The sequence below is a fragment of the Chelon labrosus genome, assembly GCF_963514085.1.
Source record: "Chelon labrosus genome assembly, chromosome: 3".
Lineage (NCBI taxonomy): Eukaryota > Metazoa > Chordata > Actinopteri > Mugiliformes > Mugilidae > Chelon > Chelon labrosus.
The window spans coordinates 29669928-29692957 of NC_140339.1; the positions used below are offsets into that span (position 1 = coordinate 29669928).

At 42.6% G+C, this 23030-nt stretch overlaps 1 protein-coding gene across 1 annotated transcript in view; it reads left to right on the forward strand.

The window, feature by feature from the left end:
- Positions 1-387: 387 nt before the first annotated feature.
- znf536 (zinc finger protein 536) overlaps positions 388-23030 on the forward strand; it is an 84886-nt gene continuing 62243 nt past the window's right edge. The window contains exons 1-2 of the mRNA XM_084540891.1: positions 388-1026; positions 3739-6035. Coding sequence (XP_084397017.1) covers positions 3740-6035 — 2296 coding nt within the window. The 5' untranslated portion in view covers positions 388-1026; position 3739. The remainder of the gene's footprint in view (positions 1027-3738; positions 6036-23030) is intronic.

The following is a 23030-nucleotide window of genomic DNA, read 5'->3' on the forward strand; positions in this document are numbered from 1 at the left end:
GCTGCTTGTCTAATCACTAAATATTTAGCATTCAAATCTCAGTGCATGTAACATATGGCAAATACCCACATTGTCCCTTCAACATCAGAATGCTGTCACTGCAACCCCCTTGTCTCATTAATGATTTGGTGCAAATATGATTGAATTCAGCACATTGTGAATAATGATTGATTTGTTTAATGCAATGAATTTGTTCATTAGGACTTAATGAGGTATTGCATTGTGATTAGTCGATGGGTTTTGTGTCGATACATGCCAAAATAACAAAGTAAAGTCCAACTAATGGCATTTCGATCCTTTACCCCCTCCCCATCTTGTCTTAAATGTCAGAGAAAAGTTTTTATGACAAAACTCAAGACTGACAGCAAATTCAAGTATACTATGAATTATGTTTGAAAAAGTTTATTTTAATAAGGATTTATAATAGGTAGCAATTCCTAATATTGGAACTGCCTTTGTACAATCATTTATATGGTTACAATTAGAGAGGAGCACATTTAAATCCCATATGTATTTATGATGCATGCTACTGTTGATAAGAGAGAAATGAACTCAGCGCATTCAAATGGTGACTGAAATATACTTCCATTGTGTTACAGATACCACTTATAATTAAGCTGAGGATTGAAGAGAAACCGAGTGAAATCAGTTTCTGTGAGTGTGTAAATGTGCAGAGTGTTTGGTGTGTTTACGGGTGCACGTGGTGCTTTGCTGAATATTAAACCACAAACTATAAAGACAACAACTGAACCTTCGTGAGAAAATGCTAAAGGAAGTCTCTGTGGTTTTAGAGGTATCAGAGGAGCCAATAGTTTTAATGAGGCAGCATTGCTGCACATGCCAGGAAATGATAAGGTTATACAGGTTAGAATAACGGCAGACAGATACTGTACCAGCGTGAAGCTATAGACGACATCTGTTCTTCGTAACGTCTTCATAACGGGTCTGCACAGGCTACGCAACAATGGCAGAGAGAGTGAGACATATTAGGGACAAAGGGCCCAGAGACGTTTCTTAATGTGACTGGTAAGAATGACATCCCTTAGTCTTGATCTTCGACATAGTACTGCTATCTTAACAATGCACAGAGAACTGTTCTTCAGTACATGTCGCGGATATTTTGCATGAAACTGTCAGACTGTGGTCAAAATTGAAAGTGTTGCTGATGTGAATTCTCTGGGCAGCCATTTGAAAATGCTGGGTGAGTTGCAACATACTCACCGCGTCTTTTAGAGGGCATTCGCATATTGAATTGTTGTCTGCAGTCAAAGGGATGTGTCTGAGTGTGTTTTTTTCCCTCTGTGTCTATGTGTTCCTGCTTGTACACCACCCTCAAATTCCCTTGCATGTGTGTGTTGATGTGAGCAGAGGGGGGATGTCACATAAGAAATGTCCTTTTTAATCAGGGGAAAAAATATAAAATGACTCGGGAGCAAGGCAAGCATATTAATGTGCCTCATTTGCATACGCTCGTCAGCCAGGATACGTTTATAAAAAACACAAACTGGATTCTTCAGTTCATTTCACATTATTCCATTGTCTATCTGCCTTTGTTATATGTTAAAGATAAAGGCAGAAATCAAATTGAAGAAAAGGGCAAGCTGCTATCTCCCCAAATGAGCAACAGCTCATCAGCCTAGTTTAAATCACAGATTTCTATTCCAAAAGGCAGCCGCCTCTGTAAAAAGAGCCCATTCAAATAAGGTCTTCTCCAATATATGCACGACTGGTGATGGAAGCTGGGGTGTCACATAAATACAATTTAAAACCTAAGCCCTATTAAGGCAGTCTAACAAAGTTTTATCTTTCCCAGCAATTTTAACAATAAATGTACACATATACAGTATATTCCATTCAAGTGTAAACTTATTTACTGTTAGGATTTTAGCATAATTTATTTCTTAGATGAGTGCAGCATTATTTAACTCACATGAGAACGCAGTCATGCGATCTGTTGTACATTTAAGTAGGCTTTGACGGAAGCACGTCTAACACATAAGCCTGCAGAACATAACATACCCATTATATTCTTGATGAATTCAGTAGAATTGCTTTATGATACTTGTGGGGAGGAATAAGGAGAATTCAAAGGGCAGCCCACAAGTGTCACATTCCTTTACACACAACTGGAAACTGGTGACAGTGTCTAATTCATGTCCTCAAGATAAGAATCCACCATCAACAGTGTGTTGGAGGGGCCAGTGACTACAAGAACAGACACCCCTTATGTCTGCTAACCTCCTACTGAGGGGAGAGAGAAGGGAAAAAGAGAAAATGCTCAAATGAACAAGACCACAAATGAGCCAAGCGCAACGTAGAGCCCCCCATGCTTCTGAAACATACAGTAGGTGGAGAGACAGAAATGAAGTGTGGCAGAATCTTAGCTGCCCTTTGTGCCTGTAAAGGGTACACTGAACATGTGTGCACATATTTAATGTGGGTGTGACACATTGCTGCCAGACCTTTAGCGTTCTACAATCATACCACTTTTTCTTAGTAAGTAAATGCACCTAATGGCAGTTCTTTACACTACCTCTTCATGAAAGGATTTTTTCATGATTATAATCATACATTATGGGCCTGTGGCTGTCACTGTTACCAGGCAGCATACTAATCAGCTTAATGAGATATTATACAATATTTTGTTGACCAAAGCAGAACCACTGTTACTGTTTCTGAGGGTTTGACCCCTGCAAGCAGCCAGGAAGTGTGCAGATAGATGTTTATACCTTTCCATCTGGAGAGCAGATGGATCTGCTTTAAAACATTGTTTTTTTTTTTATATATTTAAATAAAATGTTAGAAAAACAAAACAAAAAAAGGCACTGATGTCACACATATGGAATGAAACATCTTCACTGATAGTACAACATAGCGGGATGTGGATATATTTGAGTACCACTATGGAAGCCCAGGACTACAACAAGATATGTCCATAAATAGGTAGAATTAAATAAATGCACAAGTGGTACCTTCTAATTCCCTTTAGACGTTAGGATGTGCTTATCTCTATCTGTTCTTTTAGTGTATTATCCAGTGCAGTTTTGGATGTACTGCAAACCTTTTAAACACAGCTAACTTGTGTTTCCATTGTTTTCTCTATCCCAGGAACTGTGAAAGAGTTAGGTAGAGAGAAGAAGAAAGACACAGAGAGAGTTGGGAAAATAGAAAGACACAGAAGGAGAGCAAAGTGATTCACATCAAATGTAATACGGCTCTTTAATGGAATATTGCGCCAAGACAAGTGTCGTGGCACCAAGATAAGAATGTTGTGTTTACTGGAGTAACCCCTTGGTTTTAAGTGCTATTGTTAATATCATAATTGTAGTATTGCGGTGGCTTCCCGACAATGCAGTTGCTCCATTTCATTAAGGCGTGTAATTGAAGGAATTCTGATAGGATGGGCACAAGTAGCTTAATTATACACTGCTCGCAGTGTTTACAGAGTAATTATTCCATCCAAAATGGTTTTACATTTTGAAAAAAAAAGTTCTAAGGAGTCACAGCATCCTTCCAGGCCGTTGGTGCTGACAATACACATAGTGTATCAAAGACAATCAGTTTTATTTTCCTTCACCTGATTGCACATCATAGGTGCTGTTCCTCTAAAAGTCGTTAGTCCCTAAAACACATTAGTCCTGAACATGTGGTTGGATAATGCATTTAAAATACAGTGTTTTATTATGTTTCTTTTTCCTTGAAACCTTCTAATATGGTTCTTTCTGTCTGATTTTACAGGATGGAGGAATCTAGTTTATGTCTTGGTGTGTCATCAGCGGTTACTGACGCTGATGCCCATCTGAGCAATGCAGTGTTAAATGGCCGCTACCCGATCAGTCAAAAACTTCATCAGCTTACTGCCCAGCTAGGACACGCCTTTCCTGACCTACACCGCCCACAACAGATACCTGAAGAGAAGGCAGCCACACCTTTAGATGAGAAGACTCACCACGCAGCCCTGGCCAGTCAACCTATAAGCAGCCAGATGGCCCTGTTAGCCAATCAACTTAACCGAGATATTGATGCAGGGGCACTAAGTGGGTTGAACGGGCGTGTTGATCTACAGCAGTTTCTCAATGGGCAGAACTTGGGCATCATGTCGCAGATGAATGATATTGAAGATGATGCTCGCAAGAATAGGAAGTATCCCTGTCCACTGTGTGGCAAGCGCTTTCGTTTTAACAGCATCTTATCACTGCACATGCGCACACACACAGGAGAGAAGCCATTCAAGTGTCCATACTGCGACCACAGAGCAGCTCAAAAGGGCAACTTGAAGATCCATCTCCGCACCCACAAGCTGGGGAATCTTGGTAAGGGCCGTGGTCGTGTCCGAGAGGAAAACAGGCTGCTGCACGAGCTTGAAGAGAGGGCCATCCTTAGGGACAAGCAGATGAGAGGGAGTGGCAGTCTCCTCCAGACAGCTCAAACACCTCATCTGGGCCTCAATAGCAGCTCTAACACCCATCAGCAGCAATTAGGTTCAGCCTGTGGCCCCCCTCCCCCTTCTGGCCTTGCCACTCCAGACACCATTTCCCAGCCTTCTTCTTCACCTAAGCCAGCTGGCACCCAGGACGAACAGTCCCTGAACCCAACTACAGGCTTCCGTTGTACATTCTGCAAAGGAAAGTTCAAGAAGCGAGAGGAGCTGGACCGCCACATCCGCATACTCCATAAGCCCTACAAATGTACTCTGTGCGAGTTTGCTGCATCTCATGAAGAGGAGCTGATAAGTCATGTGGAGAAGGCCCACATCACAGCTGAGACCACACAGGGCCAGGGTGCTGGTGGAGCTGGTGGCACGCAGATGGCCACTGAATTTCGCTGTGACGTTTGTGGCCAGGTGTTCAGCCAAGCTTGGTTCCTCAAGGGCCACATGCGAAAGCACAAGGACTCATTTGAACACTGCTGCCAAATCTGTGGCCGTCGATTCAAGGAACCCTGGTTTCTCAAGAATCATATGAAGGTGCATCTGAACAAGCTCGCCATCAAGAGCAAGCCACCCCAGCCCAGTGAACAGGACATGGCTGCTGTCAATAGCATGAGCAATCTAGCTCAGGAAGCACATGCCAACCTTTATTCCCGCTACATCTCCTGTCTTCAGGGAGGCTTCCTTTCACCAGACAAACAGGGCCTGAGTGAGCAGCATCAGTTGCTGGCTAAAGCAGGGATAGCCATGAAGGAAAAGGAGATGCTAGGGAAGCTGCTGGGACCGATGGCAGGAGGCATGGGCCATGTACTGGGTGAAAATGAGAAACGCTCTCTCCTTGGTTGTCTGAATCTTGTGCCACCACTCAAGTCGAGCTGCATGGAGCGCCTCCAGGCAGCTGCAAAAGTGGCAGAGATGGACTCCCTCAATAGCTACCAAGCCTGGCAGATAATGGCTCGTGGCATGGCTATGGACAGGGCTTTCATGCCTAAGGATCAGCAGCAGCACCAGCATCACATACCCCCAGGGCAGGAAGATGAAATGGGTGGTGTGGGGCCCTTGGCTTCCTTCTCAAAGGATAAACAAGACTACTCCTTGATTGCTTCAAGTGATAGCTCCAAGCAGAAGCAGCTCTCTGAAGCCTTGCAGGGATCTAAGGCCTCTAGCGGAGCCATGATATCCATGAAGGAGGATGGAAGAGGCTTTGACAGTCATCGTGACCTCATGTCACACCATGGTAATGCCGAAGCACCTGGAGCCCTGGCTGGCTTAGGAAGCGCAAACATTGACTTCAGCCATTCCAATCTGTCCAGCCTGAAGGAAAAGCCTTCAGAATGTCCTGACTGTGGCCGGGTGTTCAGAACCTACCATCAAATGGTAGTCCACTCCCGAATCCATGGGAAAGACAAGAGAATCATTGAGGAGGCACTTCAGCAAGGTTTAGATGAACGTCGCGGATCAGCCAGTGATCCGGAGTCCCAGTCCATCAGCCGCTCCACCACTCCAGGTTCCTCCAATGTGACAGAAGAGAGCGGAGCTGGGGGTGGACACTCCCAGACAGGAAGCATCCAAGATGACAGCCCACATCCCTCCTCACCATCTTCAGGTAAGAAGATTGCTTATATCTTTTGCTCAGTCTGTGGATAAAGGGGTTGTCTCATGATGTATAATACAGAATTATGTTTCCTTATTTAATCCATCCATCTGATTTATTGTCCAACAACTCTACCTACATAGTTTCCGCGAAGAATTACTTTAACTGCATGGATGATATGATATACCCTAAATATCAGTGACAAATCCATGTCTTAAATAGGAATGGAAAACAACCCCAAAACCCGAGACAAATTGGAATCATATGGAACTGGAGCCACACATTCTTCACATAACTTAGATGCTTGATTTCAAATACCCCAGACCTTCACACATCCTCACATAGTGGCTTGCTTATACAGGTTACTCTACACTCACACACACACATGCTTGCACACACACACAGATTCATAGACAGAGTGAATTTAAAAAAAAAATAAAGTAAACACATTGTGCTATAAATACTGAATATAAGATAATCCTTTATCCCACAGTGGGGAAATTTGCAAAAAGGTACAGTTATACTTGTTACTATGTTGTACTATTAAGTACCATTGTAGCTAACATTCACATTAAGCCAAAGAAGACTCCAGAGAACAGAGTCAAGGAGGAGAACTGCTTCACTGCTGCTTGTTTGCAGGTTAGCAGTCTAGATCCCTGTGGAACATGAGTAAAGAATGAGAGCATAGGGACAAACTCATTTTAACCACAGTGATTAATAAATGTCTTTAATAAACATGTTAGAGACAACCAAACCCCTCCCCTCTCCCTACCCAGTAAACACAGGCCGGCTGGGGCTAGATAAGTGTATGTTTAGTGGGATTAAGGGAGGCTCATTGCTAATGATTACACAAGTTTTTAAAGGTAACTTTTGGTTGCTCCTCGGGGCACTATGCTGGCGTTAAGAAGCGTGTGCAGTAATTAGGTCACGAATATGCGATAATCAGTCAGTTTAAGCTAAACAAGACACTAATTAAAGATATACATATAAAGCAGGTCAAAAAAAGTGAACTTCATTTGCAAAAGCGAGGATGTGCTTTTAAGTCTTTTGAGAAAAATATAAATATATATAAATATAAATCAGAGTGGCTTAGCTTAAGGCTGTAAGCAACTTAATTCCACCAGTGGAGACGAAATTGTTTATTTATTCACAGAGGCATGAAGTCCTTATCATGCCCGTGTAGTGTGATGGGTTTGAACATGGGACAGGCTATGTTTATTTTAATCTAAGAATTAATAACAGACAACCCCCCACCCCAATTAGGAATTAATGAAAATGAGAGTGAGATAAAAACCTATTTTCTTTATAGAGACTATTAAACATAACACTTTCTCAACAGAGTGGGGGTGTAGCGGATGTAATTATCTTCTGAATTTTAATGCTGGAAGTTTCTTCCTCCATATCTCTCTCTCTCTCTCTCTCTCTCTCTCTCTCTTCCTCTGCATCTCTTTCTCTCTCTTTTGACTCAAGCACCCCAATTCTGATGGGTACAGCTTGTAGCAGTTCAGCAACTTCAGAGGTACTCTATATTGTATACAAAATAAACTAATTAAAATATGTCTGACAATAATAAAAATAAAACTTATAGCATTTGGCATGTATTCATTTAAATGTAACAAAGAACAAAGGAATGCATTAGATTTAGTTGAGTAGTTAAATCTTGCCCCCGGGCCACCATCTTTGGAGAAGGCGGGCAGGATTAAAGACAAAAATATACATATAAAAATACGTCAAAATAGTCATTTGGCAACTGTGATTGTTTCCACAAGACCTTAATGTTGCTGTATGTGTGTGCTTATGTTTGTGTACGAGCAGTTTTTAGTCTCACCCTTAGCCCAGTATTCAGACAATGGCCCTATTCAAGCTTTTTGCTAAATGCTACAGCGCATGCCAAATAAAATAGATTTTTAAAGAAGGATACAGTAAAGCGAAGAAGAACGCCCTGATCTGAATAGACTGGGATGCAGTTTTATTGAAACTAAATTTCAGAAGTAAACAGATTTGACATTAAAAATGTTAACAATGCTTGTTTTGCCACTTCCTGTTTTTTTAATCAGGAGTAGCAAAACTTGACTTGTCGTTCTTCACAACTTACACAATGTGATTCACATTTGGAGCTCAGGGACTCTCAAATTAGAAGCTTTGATGTGTGAGAAAAATGTGTCTGAGTCTCATGTGGAGAAAGGTGTCATGCTTCTCCTCTGCATGAATGTTTGTTGTGTGCGTGCATATATGTGTGTGTGTGTGTGTGTGGAGGGAGGGGAGGGGGTTAGTTTTGTAGTGTGTGTGCATATCACTCTCTTCTGTCGTGAACAGGATGTGGCTACTGTACCATTGTCTTTATCTTAATATTTCAGGTCTTAAAAGAACAGCTTGTAATTCTCTTTAAGTGTGTACCTGCATGGGTGTGCTTGTGTGTGTGAGTGTGTGCTTCTGCCCTGCCACCTGCCCACAGCAATTTTGAGTTAAACTTAAATTATAGTAATCAACAATAACATCTCAACTGTGAAAGAAGGTCAACTCTGGCACTTTTGTCTTTGAGACAGCGCTTGTTTAAAAGCAATGAGTGAAAAATGGGAGAAGTGAGGAAGAAACAGAGCTGAAAAACAAAGGCCTTTGTGGGAGATGTCCTTTAAAGACCCTTCTTATTAAACGGAGCTCTGCAGCTAACCTTGAGCATGTTTTTTTTTATTCAGCATGCTTTTTTTAAGAACACAAATTGGTAATTACACATAGACCCATTGCTAACTCTTTTATGTTTGATTATCTTTGGACTGACTTCCTGTTATTGTATCCTGTGATGATAAGGCCTTGAAGAAGCTGTGCTGGGTGAAAACCCAGTGCTGTAGTCATGCTAGTAATGTTCAGCAACAGGTAGGACTGGCGCCAAAAGGACCTGGCTCTATGGAAAGAATTCCCTCTTACATGCACGTCAACCACCATAGAAAATTCTCATTTTGTACAATACCGTCTCCCCATTCTCCTGCCATAATATAGGCAAAATGAAGCTGAATCTGTAAAAATTGGCTTTGCTGTAAGCATGTAAGGCCTAAAGCAGCCTTGAATGTATCTCCATAACCGTCCCACTCCCCTTAAACCCCACTCCCACCTCTTTGCTTGTAGCTGTAAAAGAAGACTCTATACACTCCCTTTGGCTCTCTCTTTCTTTCTGTCTCTCCGGAGAATCCCCTATGTCTACATTTTTTTTTTTTTTTTTTGCGTTTTAACATGGCAGGGATTAGCCTGCATATCCCTGGTCTTACCACGGCTCAAACAAGCAGGCAAAATGCTTGCTCTATACAAATTGAAATTGGATTTGCCAACTTGACGCCTTAGGTTATAAAGCGTGGATATTCATCTAATTGCGACAGTACAATGGGGGCGTAATTACACATGCAGACAAACTGTTACAGTGTAATTACTGTGTCATTAAAACAGGAATAAAGCAGAGTTGAACAAGATCCAGACTACTATAAATAAGAATGGTCACAAACCTGATCTATCTAGCCAATATCAACTGTCCAATATGGCAAGCCAAATACGCAGAAGCACAGTGGAGTGCTGTGGTTTGGGTGTATTCTAGGTGACGGGACACCCTCACACTATGCAAAGACATAAATGTTAGCTTAGCTGGGAACTCAAAATTGCTGACAGGTGTGACTGGTTATCTGTCTCTCTATGTGTCAACCCTGTGATTAACTGGAGTCCTGTCTAGGGTGTACCCAGCCTTTCACCCATTGTCAGCTGGGAGTGGCTTCAGCCCCACTTCAGCCTTGCAAAGGACAAACACATATACTATACATTTGAACAGAGTCATTCTTGGGCAAGACTGTAACCTGTGGCCGCTGTCTTCCTGCATACAGTATATGTGCCAAGGATTGACTAGCCCTCCTATGCTCCTATAAGTGATACAATTAGTTTTTTTTTTTTTGTTTTTCCCGAGGTGCTGCTTGGCTAGTAGCGATCTACAGTAACACACAAGAAACTAAAATAATAATCACATTTTAAAAATAGATTCTGATAAAAATGTCCACTCCAAGTCTGAGCAACCACACCAAATATACCAAGACTCAGCTGGTGAAGAAATATATTTGATGTAATATTTGAAAAAGGTCAATCGCAATTTGTCTTGGACGGACAACTTGGTAATTCAAGCAGAGTGATCAATTTAAATTTAAATCTGGATTGTGGGCTGGTTCATTGGCTACAAATTAGGAAAGTGGGATATCGCAAAATCAAGGAATCAAAGAATTGTTTATAAATAAACCTGCCTCTTGTACATTTCACGTGTCATGGCATGGCATTGTACAATTTTAAAACTCTTGTATGATGCTTACAGATCTAAAATGTATACCAGTCAATCTATTATGTGAATATGGTGCATATTCCTGCTCAGTTTGTGTTTACATAGAATGAACCTGGAGAAGTTTAATATTTCTGTGAAGGACTACTGGTTTGCTTTATGGTGCTATGGACAAAATGGATTAAAGGAATGAGTTGTGACAAGGCTCAATTGGCGCCCCCAGTGGGCTAATCCAACCCTAGTAGCGTCCGTGAATGAAAAGATTAAAAAGAAAGGTCACATCTTTACAAAATGTAAACCAGATGTTTGACCAAGCACTTGAACAAAAACTAGAGAAAAAAAAAAAAGAGATTGAACAACTACAAGAGTTGAATAGCACACTGATTTTTTTAACAGATAGATGGGTATTTCATAGGTTAGGCCAGGATAACTTACACATTCCTTGTTGCCGGGAAGCTACATTACTCCTACACCACCTCACACTGAAACCAAAACTGAAATGAGGCCAGGGCTTTGTGACTGTGTGCGCAATAATCCAGAGTATGTGTCTAAAACTATGTGCATTAAAAAATAATGAATTATGTTTCTCTTTTTTTTTTTCCCATTTCTCCCATCTGCGCAAATTACTTTGTCTTTGTAATTGACATCCGTTCCTCTAGTACTTTCCTCCTCGCACCATTCTTCTTTTTCTCTATAATCAGAGAACTCAGTGGTTACAAAACCTGAGCTTTCTACCCCCCACTCATTTGGAGAAGTCTGGCCTGTCATATCTGTATTTTTTATGTGTCACCAAACTTAAATAGACATTCATTGTGTTAGAGGCACATTCATTCCCTGAGCTGTATTTTTGTACAGTAGGTCAGGACTCTGGTGTCTGGTAAATGATAAAAGTTCTATTCAAACGCACTAATTGTCAGTGTGCTGCTCTGATTGACATGTCTCGGATAAATGCAGACTTAGTATTTTTGTACACGCTTGCACAATATAAAAGGCCAATTTATTTCTCTGTTCTTCTTTCTCTTTTTCCTTGCACAGTTCATTTGATTTCTTTCTTCCTCTTTTGCTCTCTGTCTCTCTCCCGTACCCCGTCTCTCCGACTCAATTTGTAAATATTACCCATGGTGGGAATTAGCCTTGGCTTTTTAGATATTTAAAAATTTCAATTGTATTCCGACGAGTGTGTTTGATCGAGGGAAGGACTGCGAGACTCGGGTTTGCTCCTCAGTATTCCTGGGTGGCTATCAGTGGCTAGCCTTGTCCTTATGAAACATTTATCAGCCCCTTTTATGTCTTAATGATCACGTTAGGATTCCCCGCTTGGTTATGAAGCCAGGACAGGGAAAAAAAAAAAAAAAAAGACTGTTGAGACAGTGAAGGAGAGGAGACGAAAAAAAATGACACGGGCAATCGAAGGGAAAGACCGAGAGAGTGGAGTGAAAAAAGGGAGGGAGAGATGACAGGGCATCACATTCCTCAGTAAACAGCACTGCATTATGCCAGTCCCTCTTTTCAACTCCAAATCTTTGCCAAAACATTGCTTACCTTTCCCTTGGAATAAGCTTCCTTGGCACACACCTCCTCCCTCTTCTTCTGTCTTCCCCATTTCTGTTTTATGTTTTATAATTAAAACATAATATTTATCTTTCCACAACAGAAGGCTGCCTTACACTGTCAGGTAGACTGTTTGCATATTAATATTCTTAATACATCAACAAGCTATCTTCTCTGGTGTCATTGCTAAAACTGAGCAAGAATAGGGAAAGCGAAGCCGACTCAAAATGCAGCTCTTTACAACGGTTTTGAAGTGCAGGAGAAACTTAACTTGATTGACCACGCGGGAGACGAGTCTTAAAAGCCTTAAAAAAAAAAAAAAAAAAGGAATGCAAGAGAGAGAGAGAGAGAGAGAGACATAAATTAACATCACAGTCACAACTTGCGCTAGTAGTGGAGCGTGTTTACCTAGTCTCGACATTAAGATGCACATACAAATGCACAGATCCAGACTAAGTAAGAGTTTGCCCTTCCTTCAGCCAGAACCGCAAAGCAAAACTCTACACTGGCTAAAAACTTTCTCTTCTTTTGATTGTTTATGTGTGTGCTTAACAGAGGGGCTGGAGGGATGGAGGGGAGGGCAAAGCTGAATGAGATTGAATGCCAAGTTCCCTTTCTCTCCGTCTGGTGACAGCTGTCTGACTCCGTCAATGTGGGATTCCTGTGAAATGAGGCAGGGCTCTCAGTCAGAGAATGCAAATGATGGCACTGGATGGCGGAGCGGCAGGATTGGGGTATGGGATGGGTGGCGGCGGGTGAGGGGATCTTTGTTTGAACAAGTTAACTTGGGCATGATTGGGTCTCCTCCTGTGTGTGAAAAAGAAGGAGAATACATTGACCTTTGCCTTATTAAAAAAAAAAAAAAAAAAAAAAAAATGGAGGGCCAGGCATGTGATACCATGACCGAGGAATCTCCTGCTTGCTCTTGTTCCCCTCATCCTGCCCACTTTTTTTTGCGCTTGCCTCTTTCTCTTCTTCTCTTTCTTTCTCCCTCACTTTATCATTCTCCAATTTTGCTGCCCCTCTCTTCCCTCCCCCCTCCTGCCTCCCTCCCCTCTTAATCTCCTCCTCTTAACCCCATTGACAGGTCACATAAAAAGCCTTTTGTGTCAACATCAGGGTGCTGACATGAGAGCAGAAAGCTACATGAAAAATTTGCTTTTTTTCCCCCCCTTTAGCTGTAGCTATCTTCTCATCGCAAAAGAAGAAGAGACAGTGAGAGAAAGAAGGGAGAAATGGAGAAAAAGAGGGAGAAGCAAAAAGTGAGAGGAATTAAGTCCAGGGATTAAGATCTCTGAGCTTTGGTTTTTTTTTTTTCACTCTCTCCCCCTGCCACATTCCAATTGTTCTTAAAATATTTGGCAATGTCAATTAGTAAGTGAGCAGAGCTAGCTGATGAACACAATTTTCCAGGCGACTGAGCACCCTATTGTTGTGGAGCGAACAGCAGATTTCTGAGGTCATTATCATTCCCTGTTAGCCGTGCCCAGCTGCTCTCCTCTTGGCTCCAGCCAAACTCAGCTCTCCTCTCTGCTTTTCCCCTCTCGCTCTTATACATCATCTCTCCCCTCCTCTCGTCCACCTCGCCCCACCCCACCCCCTTCACCCCCACCGCCAGCCTTCCTGCACCGTGTTCCCTGGTTCAGAGCTGGTTGATAGTGGGCAGCAACAGGGGGGCCTTCAACAAGAGGAGGGATGGCAGGAGATAGCGGGCGGAAAGAAAGGAAGACGGTGAGATGAATGTAGCACATGAGAGATGGGATACAGTAATGGCAAAGGAGCGAGGGGAGGGGTCAAAGGAGAACAAAAATAAAACAGAGAAAGGGCATGGGCCAAGCATGAAGGAGTGGGCAGATCAGATCAGGTTACGAATCACACAAGAAGAAGAGAAAGGAGGTTGATAACATGGTGTCCTAGAAGGAAGAGGGTGAAGATCACTCATTCCCAAAAATTTAGTTTTTTTTTTTTAAGGAAAGGCTAAATGTGTCTTGCCAGTAGCTTAGCATTTATCAAGCCTGTTTGAGGTTTAGTGTTAACATGACACATTGCATTTTACCCTGTTGTGCAGTACTTAAGGTAAGCTGATTGTTTTGAACCACAGTGACTTAAAACACTTTGTCAGGAACGCAGAGAATCAGAGCTATAAACCTTTTGCATTTTCTTAACTGCAACTTATTTCACTTTTAATTGCCTCAGTTAAATGCATCTTTTATGGAGCATTTATATCTATTTTAATAAAAAAATAAAATAAAATCATCTTAGAGTATGGTGGATATGATGCAGATGAGCTTTAAGATAAAAAACATGCCTGCTGTTACAACTGGTTTCAAATGGTTTGAGTTCTCTTTCATACCGAACAAAGCATCCAGGTATCTGCATCTAAACATCTGAAGGCGTCTTTCTTTTTCTTTTTTTTTTTGCTTAAGAAATGATGAAAGATTCCTTTGTGAAAGTTAAAAAAACAACAAGTGCAGAAGGAAGAAAATCAAAAATCTCAGAAATTTTTTTGTACTTTCCACATGTACTTCTTAATGTGTTCCCGCAGGCCTCTTTGCCCCCCTCCCTCCTTCCTTACCATACTGTACCCAACTATTTCTGCCATGGTTGCTCTCCCTCCTTCATCCCTCATACCTATCTCTTTTTTGACAGCAGATCTGTGCATGTTGGAATGCAGATCACTTTTTTTTCTTTCAGTTATACCCTTTCCTATATTGTCAGTTCCACCTCTCTCTTGTCCAACCTGTAGAAAGTTTGCATGGGTTAACACTGGTTAGTATGGGGGTGTGTGAGTTCTTCTGAGTGTGTGTGTGTGTGTGTTATAGAAAGAGAGAGGAGGAGAAAGAGAGAGAGAGGAAGGCAGAGAGAGAAAGAGTGAGAGTGAAAAAGGGTGAGCGGCATCAAAGCGTTGCTCTCAGCTGCAGCTGCCAAGCTTCCTCGTCCCCAGTTAGCAGCCATCCAGCTGTCAGGCTGCGCGAAGAGGAAGAGAGGGGGGAAATCTCTCACCAGCCATATGGTCCCCAGTTCTGTCAGAGACACTCCACGCTCCGTGGGCAAATGGCAAACTCATATATCTAATCAACACTCTTAATATCCAGACCTGAGACCAAGGAAATTTTCAGTCTTGCCTTTCAACATCGTGGCTAAAAGGGAGAGATATGGGATATGACCAGACACGATATGGGTTTGTTGCGTTATGTGAGCTTTACTAATCCCTGGACAAAGGTTACAGAACAGTACTGTGTGTAGAAATGCCTGTTTACAGTCTAAGCAAGCGTTGCTCCAACAGGGAAGAATAATTCTTATGTTGGGGACTATTTTCAGCAATGGGTTATTCTCATTTTGGGGAGCTAGTAAGCATTTAGGGCAGAACAGTGTCAAACCGCTGCATAGATGCTTGCGTTTTATTAGTATTTTTAAATGTTTCCTTGTACTGTTTGACCATAAGTTACACGAAATACACATAAACACACAATACTGCTTATCTTCTTAGGAGGACGACCTCATCATCAATCACTCTCCCAGTGGATTAACCCCTTTACCAATTCAACTGGAGACTTCCCAAATGGTATAAATTAGCTAGACATTAATCTGGTCTTCCCCCTACTGAAACATTATTACCACAGTAATATGTGCAGTGGATTGACTTGAACCTTCCTTTTAGTTGAGCAGAAGCTGTTAGCTTTAGCATTGGCTAGCCCCAGAGAGCATGGGCTTGAATATGGCTTTGTGCTGTATCTGTTAGCGGGATGCTACACCTGCTCATCTAATCCTGGCAGGCCTCTGTCTGTAGTCTCTCCGGCTGCAGAGTAACATGTGCCTTATGGCAGAGCAAGCCGCACTGAATCACAAGGAGGTTTGTTGGTATTAAAGTGACATTGCTGTGTAAAGCTTGGAAACAACCATCGCCCCCTCCTTGTTGGGACTGAAAAGTGTGACTCCCTCCCCAGTTTCTTCTCAGAACACAGCTATTAGGATGAAGCATGCACCAAGAGCTAAAGGCAGTGGACGGGGAACCGGTATGCGAGGTGATACATAGAGACAGTGACAGAGAAAGTGAGTGACATGGTGGGAGAATGACAGAGTGGGAAAGAGAAGCGGAGATATTTAAATAGAAATCAGGAGATATGGACGGGGGGTGGCTGGGAAAAGAGGAGAAGAAGGGGGAGCGATCCAAGTCCCACAAATCTTTGCTCAACCCAACAACCTGAAGCAGAGGCCATTAAAAGCAGGGAGAGCTGGGTGAGATATCAGCCTAGATGGATATGGTGGCAGCAATGGTTTGGAGGGATGGTAACTTTAATGGCCCCACTGGGTTTTTAATGAGTGTTGTGCCCCAAACAAAATGAGCTAATTAGTGTTATCATCCATATATCAGACCCTACACACACCCATGCGTTCTCAGACAGACACATACACACTCTTCTGTACATAGTCACAAAAAGCCTGCAAAAACAATTCAGAGCTTTTTACTTCGTGTTTTACATGTAACTCTTGAGCTCCCATCAAAGGACAGAATTTAATTCACTCCGTTCCTCTTTGAATTACATCGTGTCCACGAGCTATTTCATCCCGAAGTTAGCCAGCCACCTGTTCCTCCAACAAAGACACACACTTTCCAAGTCATAAGGCCGTGCCCTGATTGTGAGAGGAGCGATTATGTCTACACTGGTTTAAAATCAGGATAACAATGCCTGAACGGGCATTTGGAAAAACAGAAAAGGGCTCAAGCCAATATCCCGGCATTTGGACTCAAGCTGCTGTTACCTGCTCGTAAGCTGCGTGTTTGTCACGCCATCGCCTCTGGTTGACCACACTGCCCCGCCAGCCCCCCACTTTATTTCTCTTGCACTAAGCCTATTATAAAATCAATAAACAATTGAGCTTTTTTTTCCAGTCCTTTTAAATCTTTTTCTCCTCTATATATCCTCTGAGATGAAGGGGAAGCATGCAGGCGGCAGTGTGGAGAGTGTGGAGGAAAAAGAAAAGAATAAAAGAAAAAAGGAGAAACAAAACCAGCTCAGTAACCCCTTCCTTCCCCCCTCGCATTGTGTCTGTTTCAAGGCCCAGCTTCTTAGACCAGCTTCTGACGACCAGACGTGATGTTTGTGCTCAAAAACACTCATGGTTAATCATACTTACACACTTCCACATGTGAGCGCGCATTTTCAGTTATCAAAAAGAAGGCTTGTGTACCAAGAGGAGAATCATTTCCCTGCATGATCTGATATTTGTCATTTATATTTTGACCCCATGCTAGAATTCCGTCTACTTTTCAAGTTGCCGTGGTCAAAGAAAGCTCATGACAATGATTGAGGGGTTTTTAATTGTCACATTCTTGAAATGTAATAACCCTTGCCTGGATAAAAATCAACAAACACCAACTCCGATAGCTGATTTTCAAATTAAGCATCAAAAAATGTGGCGTTCACAGATTTTAATTCCCTTTGTCAGTTTAAACTCATATCTCAAACTCAGCCGTGGGGAGATGACAATATGAACTTCTTCTTATTCCACCAGTCTCTGAGAACTTAGAAATTAGAGTGTCTGCAACTAGGCCTTCTCCATTTTCTATTTCCCCCCCGTTTTACAACTTCTCCGTTTGTTTACTCTTCTTGGAGTGCAGATACAGTAATTATCAGCGATCAAAAACAGCGACAGTTACTCGTCTGATATATGCCCATGACACTGTGTGTCACCACATCATCTGTCAAATAGAAAGCAAGCAATTTTTGGGAAATAAGCGTTTGCCTAACTAACTTTAGCAATAGTAAAGTAATTATCATCTATAAAATACTTTCAGATGATGACATACTGTCGTACTAGTGCTTTTTAATAAAACAGAATGCTGACTATTTCAACATGTTGCTGCACTCATTCTTTTCAGGCATCAGGCTTACACTCTTCTGTCATGCCTGCTGTATACTGTCCAGTGGCTGCACTTATGACTGCAACAGATTTCAGCAAGCTGTTGATTGTGTCATCTTGGACTTTATTCTTCTAGCTAGCCTTCTTGGCTGACCCTCCCTTCAACATGCCTGCTATTGGCTGACCCTCTATTTAACCAAGTTATCATTGGCCAGCAACCCGGCCCCCGTCCTGCCTTGAGCCAAGCCTTGATTGGATGATCTCTGGAAAGCTCTCATCAGGATGGTCTAAATGAGTATAGACGTGGACTGTCGTGGTCGACCGTCCACACTTTCCCATTCGGTCCTCGGGGATATGGCTCGCGGCGTGGCCAGAGAGTGCCGACGATGCTGGACGAGCATTTGGCTGGCTCGGTCCTATTCCCAGGGTTTGTCCCCCACAGAGACCCCGTGTGGGCCGCTGGTGGTGACTGTGCTTCATGCAGCATGGTGTGGCCATGTGTGTCACATTCCCCCTTGTCATCCCACCAGACGGAGGGCTGTATCATGGCTATCGTCCTGTCACACTTGGATGATGCTTCTTCGCCTCAGAGTTTGACAGTGACTTGCCTTAGTGACAATTACCACCAGAACCAGCTTTCTTATCCACCTGGTTCAAAAGGTCTGTGTGCCGAAGATTGGCAGGCGCTTCATTTTCCCTCTCTCACTGCTGTCATGCGGTGCCTTACATTTCACTGGTCCGTTTATGTTTCTATTGCTCTTCTTTTGTTATGGCACGTTAACCGTCCGTTTCACATCATGATATCTATATGCATGTAAACATCCATGCACAGATAGCAGGCAACTCTAGTCTGTTTGCAGGGCCTTTTGCCACCATATCATAGCAGTATTCAACAGGAGAGCTGGAGAGAAAGAAAGCCAGTCTGTAAGCATCTGTGGTGCCTCCCTTTTACTCTGTGTTTTGCTCCTTCTTTCGCTTATTTCCACTGGGAGGAACACTGACCTCATTTGTGAGGACAATAACCCCCTTGACTTTGGGGATTAAGACATGAAACCTTTGTGGATTAATTAGGTTCAGAGCTGAATTCATTTTGTCGTTATGGAAAGCAACGAGAGAAAGAGGAAAGAGGAGTATGCGGACTATAGGCTCTAAGATGAATTTGCTATTTGTCTGGATGGATATATTAAAAACAAATGCTGATCGCATTTAAACCCGCAGAGCATTAGCGCAGGAAGTAACTGTAACACAAACCATCAAGTCACAGCATTACAGAGTGTTATACATCGGTGCTGACTTCAAACCATGGCTTTGCAAGCGTGGAAACAATGTTAGCCCACTGAGCTTAACTCTTTGGCAAGGTTACGCATGCAAATATGGCTTGCCGGACTATCTTCAATCCGCAATAGGCTGAAGCCTGAATCTGCGCATTCATGCCCCTAGATCTACTCTTAAGCTTGTCACACATAATGTAGCAAGTAGCAGTCCTGACAATGCCGCCGGAATCACATTATCTCAGTTGTCTTGGTAACAAAGCAAAGTGTTTGTTTTCCAAGAAGCAGTGCAATTGCAATTTAGACGGTTTACACCTATTTTGTGTGTGTGGTTTTTTTTTTAGTCAAGAGCATATGTTATTTGAATGTATCTGCAGCTCGCACGAGGGGCTGTGTGTTAGACGTTTTGTTTACAAAATAACAAAGGTGTTTGTTTCACCAAAGGCATAACAGAAGATGTGTTAAAGCATTTTTCATGTCATCTTGTGCTTGTTGTAAATAAAAGCGACTGTTGTCTTATTAGAGTAACACCTTCTAAATGCGACAGCCCCAGGTATAGCTCCCTTATGGACCAAGTGTTGAACATGTGCTTGATGAGATGCCTTCCTCACTTTCATTTACAGCTCCGCTAATGAACCTGAGTCTCGTCGTCTCTACCAACTCCTTATATTTTTTTTTTTGCATCTGCCCTCAAGTTAACATTGCCCAATGTCTCACACAGTGAGCATATGTTTATGGCGATGATAAGGTTTTAACAGCGAGGGACGGTCTCTCTTAGCCTCTCAGTGTTTTTCATGTACAGCATAAAGCTCCATGTGAGGATCTTTAGAAGGAGTCATTCCCAGACTTAGATTAGGTCTTGGATTCTGGCACTATTGGAGAATGAGATCTCCCCGAATCAGAAATTCTCCAGACAATCTTGGACATTGAGACAGACTTTGTACATGTAGAGAACAACAGCATTTCTATCTTTCAACTAAGTTAACAAGTTCACCAACCAAGGACAAAAATGCTCCATAGTTACGGCTTTCTTGAGACTTCAGTGTCATCACATTTAACCCTTGGGCCTCCATCCAACTGCCAGAAGTTAGTGTTTTCCCTCGTGAGAACACAGGTTTATCCTGGGCTTTCACACAGAGCAAGAGAGACTCGTATTTTCCCCAATGGTCCTTCCCATCCCTCCTATCCTGTGTCTTAAGACATGGAGCTAAGTCGGGGCTAAGCCCCAAACCACCCTCATGGGAAGACGGATCGACCAAATGCCACCTCTCCTGGCAGGGCTTGCAGGTAAGGTGTAATTGTGCTGGTGTCGTACTCTGAGAGCCAGAATTTCCTATTAGACACAGAGATGAGGAGTGGATTTTCAGGAAGAGGATGGGAAAGCCGTTTTGGTCAATCCTCCCTCCCTCTCACTATCATGGTCCTTTTTGCTCACGCTCTGCGTCTTCTCTGCCCCCACCCTCCATTCCTGATCCTTGAGCCCACTCCATGCTCTATGTTTCTACCTGTTTTGCTGGTACTTGACAAGACGGGATTTCGTCTTTTGTCTTCCATGGCATTGCCTTTTTTCATCTTTTGGAGAGAAGGGCAAAAAGAGGATGAGGGATTGAAAGTTTGTGGAGGAAAGTTTTGGAGGACGTTTCTGGATTATGTTCACAAGGCACAAGCTGCTCACAGTGTGAACATGGCATGTTGTCAATGAGATCTATTTCCATGACGATTATTTTTATACTCCAACAATCAGGGAGCCGACAGCACAGTACCACAGGAGGAAAAAAAAAGTCCTTCTTCCAATTCGCTACACACTCTGTAACATTTTAGCTGTAAATACTAACAAATCCATGAGGGAGAATATAATGACAAGATATCAACCTTCTTTTCTGGCGTCACAAATTCACATTCTAGCTCAACTAAGTGTCCTGTTGAGTTGTCAAGTGTAAGTGCACCAAACCTCAGGCTGCGTACATCTTCTGATCGGATGCTCTCCACTGCTCAGTGTTGCGGTAAATGCAACATCTGATGGCTTTCTGAAATCTAGCGTGTTGGACAGGTGAGATGCTGCAGCGAGCATCACTTTTGAGATGTGTGTTAGCACCATGTCACCCTTCACCATCTGTAAGCTTTCAAGATTGTATGTTCGGTGTGTGCGCGCGCGTGTGTGTTCACATGTTTCAGGGCGTCAGAAGTAATTCAAACTGGTTTTGTACACTGTGCGTCCAAGAATTGAAATAAAAACTCTTGTTAAAAAAAAAGGAAAAAAAAAAAGAAAAGAACATTTGTGCAGTCTATCAAGAATATGGCAACTAAACAACGGATTTGGAATTCACTGCTATATTCAGTGTCACTATTTGACTTGGTGTTTGGCAGACTAAACCAGGGTGCAGATTGAGAGACAGTGTCACAGGGAGAAGGAAATGTCTTGCCTCCTTCATCTGCCATTGCGATTGCTTCCATTTGTTGCGTTCCTCGGCGTTTTGTTTTATTCAAACCTGAAAGAAATGATCAGTCACATTCACCTCCCCCTTTACATAAAGTCACTGACAACTGACAGGATCCGTCAGATACATCAGAGGAGTGTGTACAACTCCTCTCCCAATGTCTTGCGTGCGCTGTGGGCTGCTGGAGGGCTTTCTGCTAGACAGAAGGGCTCGGCTGCAGAGTGGGGTGAGAGCCAGGCATCTTGATGATTTTTTCGGGGTGCATCACCATCTCTTTGAAAGTGCCAAGTATGCACCAAGGCCATGCCATTCACTGTAGAGAGTGTGTGATAGGGGCACGCCATCTTCCAGCTCTTCCAGGCATCTCGGAGTTTCTAAAACGAAGATGAATCTGGTTGCCACATTAAAGACAAATGCTGTGATTTCTGTGAGCAATAAAATTGTAATTCAGTGAAGCTGTAATGAATGCAGTGAAATGGTTGTCTAGTGAAACATTTTGTGAACTCGATTAGAGGTGCTAAACCATTTATTTGTGAAGTCTGTTATTGCAGACATAATTTGTGGTGGCAGTGCAGTTTACCTAATTTTATTTATGTATTCCCCTGGTCAATGTTGTTTCTAAATGAATGGGAGATTTTTGCCTTTTGTCGTGCACTAATGCTAGAATTTTGTTTGTAACAAAACAGAATTGCACGCAACTGACTACAGTATAATAAATAATCCATTCTGTTTCCCTTAATACTAGTAAAGCTGTCAGCTCAGATTTCCTATACTGATAAATTGTTAGAAATTCGGAATCTTAATTTCAAGTGTCTTTCATTAACAGCTTTCTTCTCCAGTGAATAAACCTGTAAAGCACATATAAAGCCTAATTCAACTGTTTGCTCTCTTCTCACCCCCCTCTCCTTATTCTAAATTAACACCACATAACACTGATCGATGGATCCCTGCTAATAGCGTTAGATGTTTTGTTTTAAAATACCAGTACCCAGCTGGTGACTCCGAGCACTCATCTGTTTGTCTCTGTTGTACTGATCGCTGTCTCTCCTTTTCCCTTCTTCCTTCAGTGTGTCTCCGTTGCTCATTTTCTACCTCTGTTCATCCTTCCCTTCCTGCTTCCATCCTCACCCACCTCCTTTTCTCTTTCTCTCTCCCTCCCTCTCTCTCTCCCTCTTTCTGCATCTCCGTTGTGTTTGTTTTCCAGGCTGGCGGGGAGGGGTGGGGGAACATTTGGCCCAAATCCTAGGTATCACATATCTGACCATATTTCAAGCCCGAATGAAGCATGTTAAAAAAAATCCCTTTTTTCGCTTTAAAGGTCAGACATTAGTGCTGGTAAAAATTGATCTGTGGATTTATGAATTTAGCCCTGTTGTTGGGGCTCCTTTGTAATGGAAGATTCAGTGGGGGAAGCTTAACATTGCATTGTTTTGCTTTGACAACGCAGCCACGAGAGCCCGTGCAGCTGTTCCCCATGCTCACAATGGCAGATTAATTAACACAATCATGTGGCGCTGGCTCAGGCTCAACAGCCAGGTCTGCTCAGGGATAGATAGGTAAATCCTATACATGCATTTCC